This window comes from Palaemon carinicauda, chromosome 26, assembly GCF_036898095.1.
Source record: "Palaemon carinicauda isolate YSFRI2023 chromosome 26, ASM3689809v2, whole genome shotgun sequence".
NCBI lineage: Eukaryota > Metazoa > Arthropoda > Malacostraca > Decapoda > Palaemonidae > Palaemon > Palaemon carinicauda.
In genome coordinates, this window is record NC_090750.1 from 34270324 (window position 1) to 34282823 (window position 12500).

At 41.4% G+C, this 12500-nt stretch overlaps 1 protein-coding gene across 1 annotated transcript in view; it reads right to left on the minus strand.

Annotated features, from left to right (window-relative positions):
• The window catches only part of LOC137619878 (uncharacterized), a 39118-nt gene that overhangs the window by 8089 nt on the left and 18529 nt on the right, over positions 1 to 12500 (minus strand). The window contains exons 2-3 of the mRNA XM_068350168.1: positions 11092 to 11517; positions 2938 to 3162 (exon numbers count right to left, since the gene is read on the minus strand). Of these exons, the coding sequence (XP_068206269.1) occupies positions 2938 to 3162; positions 11092 to 11334 (468 nt within the window). The 5' untranslated portion in view covers positions 11335 to 11517. The remainder of the gene's footprint in view (positions 1 to 2937; positions 3163 to 11091; positions 11518 to 12500) is intronic.

Here is a 12500-nt window from a genome sequence, read left to right on the forward strand (position 1 = left end):
ATTCGCAATGAGTTCCGATACGCACAGGAATGTAAGACTGAGCGTAAATTTATGAAGAATTCTTATACTATGGAGCGACTGAAATAAAATCATGTTAATATTATTCTTTCCCAGGAGAGAGCTTTTGAAAAGCAATAATTTCCATTGAATCTTTTCCAAAGAGAGATTCTAAAGCCATAATTAGCAATGATTCCTACGAGAGAGAGAGAGAGAGAGAGAGAGAGAGAGAGAGAGAGAGAGAGAGAGAGAGAGAGAGAGAGAGAGAGAGAGAGAGAGAATCTTCATTTTTATCTTGTAAAACAGCACACATTCGGTAGAGGGATTCTGAAAATTCATTTTCTTTTTAAATTTGGGAATTCTTTTTCTCCAGGATAGAATATCAAAATACTAGATGATTATTTGCTAATGATTTTTTCCGCAGGATAGAATGTGAAATTTTAAACGATTATTTGGCAATGATCTTTCTCCAGGATAGAGTCTGAAATGTTGAACGATTATTTGGCAATGATTCTTCTCCAGGATAGAATTTGAAATGTTAAACGATTATTTAGCAATGATCTTTCTCTAGGATAGAATTTGAAATGTTAAACGATTATTTAGCAATGATCTTTCTCTAGGATAGAATCTGAAATGTCAAACGTTTATTTGGCAATGATCTTTCCCCAGGATACAATATGAAAATGTTAAACGATTGTTTGGCAATGTTTTTTGCCAGGATAGAATCTGAAATGTTAAACGATTATTTGGCAATGATCTTTCCCCAGGATAGAATCTGAAATGTTAAACGATTATTTGGCAATGATCTTTCCCCAGGATAGAATCTGAAATGTTAAACGATTATTTAGCAATGATCTTTCCCCAGGATAGAATCTGAAATGTTAAACGATTATTTGGCAATGATCTTTCTCCTGGATAGAATCTGCAAATGCTAAACGATTATTTGGCAATGATTTTTTCCAGGATAGAATCTGAAATGTTAAACGATTATTTAGCAAAGTTTTTTCCAGGATAGAATCTGAAATGATAAACGATTATTTGGCAATGATTTTGCAATGATCTTTCTCCAGGATAGAATCTGAAAATGTTAAACGATTATTTGGCAACGATTTTGCAATGATCTTTCTCCAGGATAGAATCTGAAAATGTTAAACGATTATTTGGCAATGAACTTTCTCCAGGATAGAATCTGAAATGTTAAACGATTATTTGGCAATGTTTTATTCCAGGATAGAATCTGAAATGATAAACAATTATTTGGCAACGATTTTGCAATGATCTTTCTCCAGGATAGAATCTGAAAATGTTAAACGATTATTTGGCAATGATCTTTCTCCAGGATAGAATCTGAAAATGTTAAACGATTATTTGGCAATGATTTTTCTCCAGGATAGAATCTGAAATGTTAAACGATTATTTGGCCATGATCTTTCTCCAGGATAGAATCTGAAAATGTTAAACGATTATTTGGCAATGATTTTTCTCCAGGATAGAATCTGAAAATTTTAAACGATTATTCGCCAATGTTTTTTTCCAGGATAGAATCTGAAATGATAAACGATTATTTGGCAACGATTTTGCAATGATCTTCCTCCAGGATAGAATCTGAAAATGTTAAACGATTATTTGGCAATGATCTTTCTCCAGGATAGAATCTGAAAATGTTAAACGATTATTTGGCAATGATTTTTCTCCAGGATAGAATCTGAAATGTTAAACGATTATTTGCCAATGTTTTTTTCCAGGATAGAATCTGAAAACGTTAAACGATTATTTAGCAATGTTTTTTTTTTTTTTTTCAAATAGAATCTGAGAATGTTAAACGATTATTTTGCAATGATCTTTCTCCAGGATAGAATCTGAAATGTTAAACGATTATTTGTCAATGATTTTTTCCAGGATAAAGTTTGAAATGTTAAACGATTATTTGGCAATGATTTTTCCAGGATAAAGTTTGAAATGTTAAACGATTATTTGGCAATGAACTTTCTCCAGGATAGAATCTGAAATGTTAAACGATTATTTGGCAATTATCTTTCTACAGGATAGAATCTGAAAAAGTTAAACGATTATTTGGCAATGACTTTTTCCAGGATAGAATCTGAAATGTTAAATGATTATTTGGCAATGATTTTTTTCCAGGATATAATCTGAAAATTTTAGACAATTATTTGGCAATGATTTTTTCCAGGATAGAGTCTGAAATGTTAAACGATTATATGGCAATGATTTTTCTCCTGAATAGAATTTGAAAATGTTAAACGATTATTTGGTAATGGTTTTTTCCTGGATAGAATCTGAAATGTTAAACGATTATTTGGCAATGCTCTTTCTCCAGGATAGAATCTGAATATTTTAAACGATTATTTGGCAACGATTTTGCAATTATCTTTCTCCAGGATAGAATTTGAAAATGTTAAACAATTATTAGGCAATGGTTTTTTCCAGGATAGAATCTGAAATGTTAAACGATTATTTAGCAATGATCTTCCCCCAGGATAGAATCTAAAATGTTAAACGATCATTTGGCAATGATTTTTTCCAGGATAGAATCTAAAATGTTAAACGATTATTTGGCAATGATTTTTTCCAGGATAGAATCTGAAATGTTAAACGATCACTTGGCAATGATTCTTTCCAGGATAGAATATGAAATGTTAAACGATTACTTAGCAATGATTTTTCCAGGATAGAATCTGAAATGTTAAACGATTATTTGATAATGAATTTTCTCCAGAATAGAATTTTAAAATGTTAAACGATCATTTGGCAAGGATTTTTCTCCAGGATTGACTCTGAAAATGTTAAATGATTCTTGCCCTGGATAGAAATTCTTACCAAAAATATGTCAGTAGTATTTATCAAAATGGGGTTTCCTAAAAGAATCAAGTTATTTTTACTCTGGACAGAAAATCTAAATATATTTTCTGTGATTCTTACCTCTGAGAGAGATTCCGCAAGACCCGCCCAGTATCCAGGGTTGTTACCGAACAGAGAGTAGCTAATGACCCGTTGGTGGTTACCATCTGCAAACGCCCTACGCCCACAAGTACCTCCTACTCCGAGCAATCTCCGTGGGCGAGAAGTCTCATGAGATATTTCCCTCGGATGCCAGCTTCCGCTAGCATTCTGGAAACACTCACCTCCATCCCACCAAGGCAGATCCTGTTAAGGAGCACATTATATAAACATATTTTCATAGTATTGTCGCATTTTCAAAAGTTATATTGTAATTATAAAAAATCACTTCAAATTATGAATTACAGTATACTTCATAGCTGATATAGAATTACCGAATTAGAGAATTATCTAGAAAAAAAAAATCATATAATTATGAAAAGTAGTCATCTTACAATCATGAAAAGCAAGTTCCTAATAAAGGGATTTTGACGTAGGAAAAATCTATTTCTGGGCGAGGGACCTGTGCCGCCCAGTGAATAAGCTCCATTTAGCACTTATTCTTAGGTAATTTACTGCTAAATATACCAGAGAAAAAATGTAAAGGAGTGCTAGGTTAACTAGCTCGCTCACCTATTGGTGTCGGTATAAAATTGGGCGTATAATCCAGAGGTCCCGCACTATTTAGATTCATCCACGACAGAAACCCCAATAGAGGAGAGCCGTTCAACCTCACTCGGTACTACTAACACTGCATCCGCTCAGAACCCAACTCCTTAGCACCCAAAGTTTGGGGACTCCAAGGGAGAGGAGCTGGGAGGGTTCACTGGGCGGCACAGGTCCCTCGCCCAGAAATAGATTTTTCCTACGTCAAAATCCCTTTTCTGGGCTCGAACCTGTGCCGCCCAGTGAATCTATACAAGAGAAATGTCACCAAACTTGCAAAATAAAGGAAAAAACATAAGCGTAAGGGAAATACAGGATGCTTTAATCAGAGATGAGTACCAAAAAACAATTATAAGGGTATCTTAAATATGAACATAAATCCACTTGGTAGACAATTGACAAATAAGGTAGGTATAATAATGCCGTGAGTGATAATATATACAGATACTCAGGAGTTTTAAAAATTTACAAATATAATAACAGTATTCAGGTGCGAGACCAACGAATACAATAGGGTATAAATGAGGCAGGTAAGAGGGAGAGATAAAGAGACAAGGCATTAACCTGTGAGTTACCTGGGAGTAACTACGCTCCCTGCAGCTACTGTAGAAAATTTTAGGGCTTCCAAATGTTTAAGGTAGTGTTTCTTGAACACTGACGGTGATTTCCACCCTGTATACCTGGAAAGGTCCGTAAAATTCATGTGGTGAAAAAAGTTCACCGAAGTAGCAACCGCTCTGATATCATGTGCAAGAGGAAAAGAGTCAGGGCTAGCTTGTTTAATAAAATACAAAATTTGTTGCCTGATCCCTTTAATAGTAATGGTACCGCCTTGTTCTCTAACGAATAGAGGCCCCGAGGAGTTAGAGGAGGTCCGGGATAAATAAGACCTAAGAGTAGTAACAGGGCACAGAGGGGAACAATTTTCCAGGAGGACCATCTGTTCTGAGGGTCTTCGTTCTTAGCCAAAAAGAATTTGTTAGGTGAAAGAAGGACCTCTCCCGAAGGCAGGAACTCAATATGACCCGGGTCTCTCGACAAAGCTGCCAGTTCAGAAATTCTTGCCCCGGAAGCCAAGCTCACCAGGAAAAGTGTTTTCCTGAGAAGGGGAATGTAATCACAAGAACTGTTAAGGGTATCAGAAGCCAATTTGAGTACATCATTAAGGAACCAGGTCACCGGGGTAGGACGAGTAACCGGTTTCAGTCTGGCACAGGCTTTCGGAATTGAAGCTAACAAAGAGTCGGTTAAGTCTGTGTTAAAACCCACTAGGAAGATCTTTTTCAAAGCAGATTTAATAGTGGTGATAGTATTGGCTGCCAGACCTGATTCTAATAAAGATCTAAAGAAAGTGACTGTAAGGTTCAAGTTCATAAAGTTCACGTCTGAGTCTATCAAAAATTTTGCCAACTTTTTAACTGCAGAGTCATACTGGCGGATGGTGGAATCCCGTTTATCCGATTCTAGGAACAGGGTGTTTTGAGGATCAATATTGGCACCATGCATGGCCGCAAACTTCATAAAGTCCATAAAGTTAGGGCGCTCTGAATGTTTGAGAAAGCGTACACAACGCGTGTTTGTACTATCTGAGACAGAACCGGATTGGGTATCGGGTGAGGGTATAGTCTCAACTCTCGCAGGAGAGGATACCAGTTGCTCTTGGGCCAGTTGGGTGCGACCAAGGCTACTTGTCCCTTGAAGGATCTCAGCTTGTCTAGAACTTTCAGCAAAAGATTCACCGGGGGAAAGAGATAAATCTTTTCCCAGATGTCCCAATTCTGAGACATGGCGTCTGTGGCGTAAGCCTGAGGGTCTAGATTGGGAGCCACATATACTCTCAATTTGTGGTTGGACTCCGTGGCGAAGAGGTCCACTTGGAGACCGGGAACCTGAGAGAGAATCCACCGAAATGACTTTAGATCGAGTGACCATTCCGATTCTAGAGGGGAGGTCCGGGACAGGGCGTCTGCCACTACATTCCGGACTCCCGCCAGGTGGACAGCTGAAAGATGCCAACGGTTCAAGGCTGCTAGGGAGAATATGGCTACTAGAACATGGTTCAGAGGCCCTGACTTTGACCCGCCTCTGTTGAGGCAGCGGACCACCACTTCGCTGTCGAGGACCAGACGAAGGTGTTGTCTCTTGGGAAGAGCGAGACGTTTCAGGGTTAGAAGAACTGCCATGGCCTCCAGCACATTGATGTGAAATTGGCGGAACAAGGGGGACCAAAGACCTTGAACTTTCCTGAGCTGAGAATAGCCGCCCCAACCTGATAAGGATGCGTCCGTGTGAATGATTAACTTCGGAGGCGGAAATCGAAGGGGAACTGACTTTGACAGACTGTTTGCTCTTGTCCAAGGAAGAAGTCTTTCCCGTAGAATGGGAGGAAGGCGGACTTTCCTGTCCCGGAGCTTCCGGTTCGCCCTCGAACGCCAGACACGATTGATATCTTTCAATTTTGCCTTCAGAAGAAGATCCGTCACTGAGGCAAACTGAAGGGACCCCAGAATCCTCTCTTGGAGTCGTCTGGAACTTACTTTGTCTTTGAGAAAGCGTTTGGTGTGCCTTGCAATCTCTAACCTCTTGGGTTTGGGAAGACACAGAGTATGAGATATAAGATCCCATTGCAGGCCGAGCCATTGGAACTTCGATTTTGGAAGAAGACGGGACTTCTTGAAGTTGATCTGGAAGCCTAGAGATTGAAGATAATGGATGACTTTGTGAGTGGCTTTTAGGCAATTTTGGGAGGTGTCTGACCAAATGAGCCAGTCGTCCAGATAGGCTACTACTTGAATCCCTTGATTTCTGAGTTCCTGAACAGCGACTTCTGCTAACTTTGTGAAGATCCTTGGGGCGATGTTGAGCCCGAAAGGCATCACCTTGAAGGAGTAACTTTTGTCCCCTAAGCGAAAGCCTAGATACGGACGGAAGTGTCTCGCTATCGGGACGTGATAATAGGCGTCTGTAAGATCGATAGAGGTGGTGACGGCCCCACGGGGAAGTAAGGTCCGCACCTGCGAGACGGTAAGCATTCGAAACTTGTCGCATTGAATGGACAAGTTGAGAAGGGATAGGTCTAGAATCACTCTTCTCTTGTCTGAATCCTTCTTCGGGACACTGAACAGCCGACCCTGAAACTTCAGGTGTTTCGTTTCTTGTATGGCGTTCTTTCGTAACAGATCCTGGACAAATTCGACTAGGTCCGGAGTGGAATGTTGATGAAATTTGTTCGGAGGAGGAGGCCCTTGAATCCAACTCCACCCCAGTCCCTTGGAGATGATACTGAAAGCCCAGGGACTGAACCCCCATTTGTTGCGGAAGGCATAAAGCCTCCCCCCTACCTGCTGCACCTCAGTATTGGCTTGAGGAGTTGCCTCCACGTCCGCCTCGGAAGTTCTTTCCCTTGCGAAAGAATCTTCCTCTACCTCTGTTCTGGTTTGAACCACGGTGGTAGCCTCTACCTCTGTTATAACTCTGGGAAGAGCTATGAGCCTCATAAGACTGGTTAAAGGCAGGGGACTGGGTGGAGGTATACGGGCGGAGCTTCTTCCTACCCCGGGCTTGGTAATTTGCGGGGTCATATTTCCGTTTAGGAGTCAAACCCCAACGGGCTTTAAGGCTCTGATTGACTCTAGTGGCCTCTGCCAAGACTTCCTCTACAAGATCCTCAGGGAAGAGATTTGAACCCCAGCAGGAGGACCGGATAAGCTTATTAGGCTCGTGCCTAATAGTCGCCTCAGCCAGGACGTGTTTGCGACACCTACGTTTTGCAATAGCGAAGTCATAAAGGTCGTAGTATAATGACTGCAACGTAGCCTTATTGAGAGACTTAAAGATACTCTCAGTATCATACGTTAAGGCTATCGACTCCGTGGACGTGGCCAAGTTCAGAGTACGGCCAACACGTAGGCGGGAATCATACTCCTGTTTAATGAGGGATTCCGGGAGACGGGGAAGCCGCTCACTAAACATAACTGAAGCACAGTCCGCTGATAGCTTGCCAGAGGTAAAAGTGGTATGGACATTGTCCCAACACTCAATGCCAGAAGGAAGAAGGAGGGAGATCGGATCCACCTCTCGGATGGGAGGCAATGGCTTCTCCTCCAGAGCATATTGGAAAGCAAGCTCTGCTACCTTATTGACGCATGGAGTCACGGTGTTTTTGTCCATTAAGAACATTGTGAAGGAGCTCTTATAAGGCGTCAACATGGTGTTGGTGCAACCAATGTCATTCAGGAACCTAGCCCAAACAGATTGGGCTTGTTCTTTTGGGAAGATGACAGTCTCTTTGGGGACCTTATCTAACCGAACCAGAGCTTCCTCGGTAAGCCTGGCATAACCATGAAATGGAAATGCCAGACCAGGAGGAAAGAATTCAAAGTCCTCTAGAGGACGAGTGCCAAGACCTTCCAAAGTTAACATTCCGTCTGAGAACGGGGAATGAAGAGCCATGCGCCAAGGATTATTCTTGGTAAACGGCGGGAGCTTAGAGGCATCCGGGATGAGAGAGCTTTGGACTCGCTCCGGAGCACCTTGCTCTAATGCCCCAAGTCTCTGACCGATGTTAGAGAACATCGTGTCCATCTTGGCCTGCATTTCCGACACCAACTTAGCTTGCATCTCCGACACAATGCGAAGCATGGCTGATTCGGAAAGGCCCGGGCTAGGAGCAGGAGTGGCGGATTGTACTCCCGGGTCGTGAGACTTAGAGGAGGAGCCAGAAGCCTTAGATGACGGGTTTGTATTCAGCTTAGAACTATGGGAAGCCTTGTGGGGCTTACTAGCTTTTGGCAAAGTCCTAGATATAGACTTATCTTTGGGGGGAACCGGGTGTGATCGGTGAGACGAATCACGGTCCCCAGAAAGACCATGGAAAGAAGAGAGATCAGATGAAGAAGAAAGAGCGGGGCTGAGGATAGGAATCTCAGCGCCGGTAACACCTGCCTCACTTACCACCCTACCTGCATCCGGATCATCCAACAACATAGGTTCGACGTCCAAGTTCATGGAGGCAACATTGTCTTCCAGATCTCCGGGGGCATCCAACGGATCTTGTTCCTGGTCTATGAATCCCGCAATAGTGGCATCAATGTGGGCAATGATGGGTGCCGCAACATGCCTAGCCACAGCGGCTGAAGACTTGGCGTTAGGGTAGATCATGGCACAGTAGTCTTCAGACAGGACGTAAGGCTGTTTAGTTTTGACGTTTCGGGCAAATCCCCTAACCCACACTTTCAGTGTGGCCCGAGCCGCAGTCTTCTGCTCCGGGGATGCCTGAAATAATAGTGGGAATTATAAAAAGGAAGATTCCCGGTGGTCCTTCAAGGCCATAGAAATCTTACTAAATAGTGTATATATACCAAAAAAGGTAAAATAATTAGAAAGGCAACATAGCCAACGGGACTCACCGAATCAGATCCGAGGGTGGTGATGAGGTCAAAACAGACCATACAGTTATCAGGGTGCCAGACCACTATGTCCTCCAGCTGAACTCCGCAGAGGGCGAGAGACCTACATACGGTATGGCCACAAGGCTGATGAAGAACAGCCGCACAGGCCGTCGTCTGACAATGCACCATCTATAAAAAGAATAGTATATGAGAAACTGTAATTCTCTTAAGTAGGGGCGGGTCCGGAGGACCCGGGCCTTAACATAAGTCTAACTTAAGACTAGAGCTTAACTGTAATACTCTTAAGTAGGGGCGGGTCCGGAGGACCCGGGCCTAAACATAAGTCTAACTTAAGACTAGAGCTTAACTGTAATACTCTTAAGTAGGGGCGGGTCCGGAGGACCCGGGCCTATAAGTCTAACTTAAGACTAGAGCTTAACTGTAATACTCTTAAGTAGGGGCGGGTCCGGAGGACCCGGGCCTAAACATAAATCTAACTTAAGACTAGAGTATAGCTATCCATTCCGGTCGAGCCGGGATCATAAAAAAGGATGCAACAACAAAGAATTAAGACACATGGTGTCTGATTTCCCGGAGCGAGGTTAAGCCCCGGGCCGGGAAATAAAGGTATATCCATAAACCAATACATATAGGAACTCCAGGATAGTGATCTGTCATATATAATCCTATATAATCATAGGAACTGTTATAAATTAATAGGGGGGCGGAGCTGTAGATAAGAACCGCCAACCGAACCCGGAGGGTTTCGTATAACATAATAAAATTGTGATAGGTGAATATAAAATAGGGTGCACCGGGATCCTACTCTGTTGAAAGGTGGCCAACCCGTCTAGACAGAGACGAAACCGCCGGGACACCCGGAGGACAAAGTCCATAAACACTGAACTACCCCCTCTAAAAGGAGGGAAGGCAACGGTCCCCTAGGAGAGGGGGGAGAGAAGCCTAGCCACCAACCTAGCGAGAGGGGGAGCTTGGGGGAGGATCACGTGATACGGAGCAGCAGGGCTACCAACTGACGATCCCCAAACACTACCAAAACAGATCATACGGAGTAATAAGCACAAATATTCATTATAAAAGTAATAGCGTTGAAAAATATATGAATATACACATAAAAAATTAGGGCAAGGTATGCAACATAATAAATAAATCCCAAAGGACAGCAACCTGATGGCTTAAATAATAAAAATTGCCGCCCAGAAACGAAGGTCGGCAAGCCATCTACGATACGTAACTGATATCGGCCCTAAATATGAACCACAAGGGTTCTAAACGCTAAATAATGAATATCCACAATAAAACATATAAAAATTTAATTAATAGTAAAAATAATACACTTAGTAACACCGCGAGTGAAACTAAAAGCTCTCAAAACAGGAGTACCAACTGTAAGCGGAATCAAGCAAGATCGATATGATCGAAGAGAATAAACTCCTATAATTTAAATATTAAACGATCTAGATTGCTCAAAACACAGCAAAACATAGCTTGGTACTCAACTTAGACGGTGTCTCCTGGGAAACCGATGAAGAAGCCATAATCCAGTGGAAAATAAGCAAAATACGAGAGCACAAAAAAAGCGGGTTACAACACAGGCGTGCTAAAAAAGGAGTTGGGTTCTGAGCGGATGCAGTGTTAGTAGTACCGAGTGAGGTTGAACGGCTCTCCTCTATTGGGGTTTCTGTCGTGGATGAATCTAAATAGTGCGGGACCTCTGGATTATACGCCCAATTTTATACCGACACCAATAGGTGAGCGAGCTAGTTAACCTAGCACTCCTTTACATTTTTTCTCTGGTATATTTAGCAGTAAATTACCTAAGAATAAGTGCTAAGTGGAGCTTATTCACTGGGCGGCACAGGTTCGAGCCCAGAAATTAAGTTTCTCATAATAATGATAACTGGGTGTGGCTAAAAGAATGTTACTCGAACTGACATTGAAAATTGAACGCTACGTTACTTATATATAATATTGGTAAATTGCAGCTGATACATAAAAAATTCTAGCCATTGAGAATTGTGTGATACTGAAGCCTAATTCATAAAAGATAACCGAAAAAACTTATATATCTGGGGATTTGCTACAAAATAGAGTATAAAAGAATATGAGTTGTACACACATCAACCCTGTCATAGGCAAGTGAATTTGAAACATTTTTCACGTCGTTTGTCTTGAAGTCACCGTCACTCTGATCGTCGTCCGAAGCGTGATACTTTACCGACAGCACCTGGGTTCCGCTGATGATGCTGACCGACAATGGAGACCAACTTTTTTTCAACACAAAAGCGTAGAGGAAGAGGATAAGTGTTGGAATAACTGCGTAATATGTCCATGATTCATGTCGAAAGGATGGCTTCCACATTACTTTATGCTGCTTTACAGTGACACTTCGAAAATGGAGCTGAAGAGTCTTCTTAGAGGTTGAAAACGCAGGAATTATTTTGATAAAGGATACTTTTTGAAGCAGTATATAGAAATGGCTCTGATATCGGTGAACTGTGACGCCGAAGATAGAGAATTGGAGCAGTTGAAGAAATCCATGAATCTGAGGACAGAGTTGATTAAGATAAACTTTAAGTTAGACACAGAAATTAAATTCCTAAGAAAATTATTGGATTTCAATATTGATTCGTGAAATGACACATCACAAATTCAGTGAGTGTCTCATTATCTCTTTTTTTCTTCTTTCACTACTCTAGTCTGAACCAAACATCTGGAAAACTACTCCAAGTCTTCACAAACGTATAGTATTAGCAGAATCTTTTATGATTCTTATTCGCTGGAATATAAGAAAGAAATGGAGCAATTTACTTTTCAACTACTGACAACCAAGAAATATCAGAAACTATTTCGTATTATAAAAAATTCTTTGGCATTTAATATCGAATCCTACCTTTGAAAATGTATATCCACTGGAAATTCATTTATGATAACAGCTCCTGGCTAGGCAAAGATTTGAACCTATGCCTCTTAGCCGAAACCATACCTATGGGGACTCAAAAGTTCTTGATAGCATGATTGGTAGAGTCCCCGCGGGCATGGTTTCCGCCGAGACATAGGTTCGAATCTTTGCCCAGCCAGAAGCTGTTATCATAAATGAATTTCCATTGGATATACATTCCCAATGGTAGAATTCGATATCAAATGTCATTGTGGTTGATATTTACACAAACGCATTGCTTACCAGAATGCATGAAATATCACATGAGGTCGGGCTCAAGATAAATAGAGGAAAGACAGAGACGATGAGAACGGAATATGCGATGGAAGAAGAAATATCATGGGAAGGAGAAACTACTAATGAGGTGGAATCATTTAAATATTTAGGAACTATGATCTCTGATACAGGATTTCTAAAATTTGAGTTTAATGAAAGATTGAAAAAAGCAAATCAGGAAATGGCTAGGTTGAGTAAAATTTGGAAATAAAATCGCTTGAAATTACAGATAAAAAACAGGCTATATGTCAATTTATTGAGATCGGTGTTACTGCATGAACATGAGTCATGGTATGATAAAACACTATCCA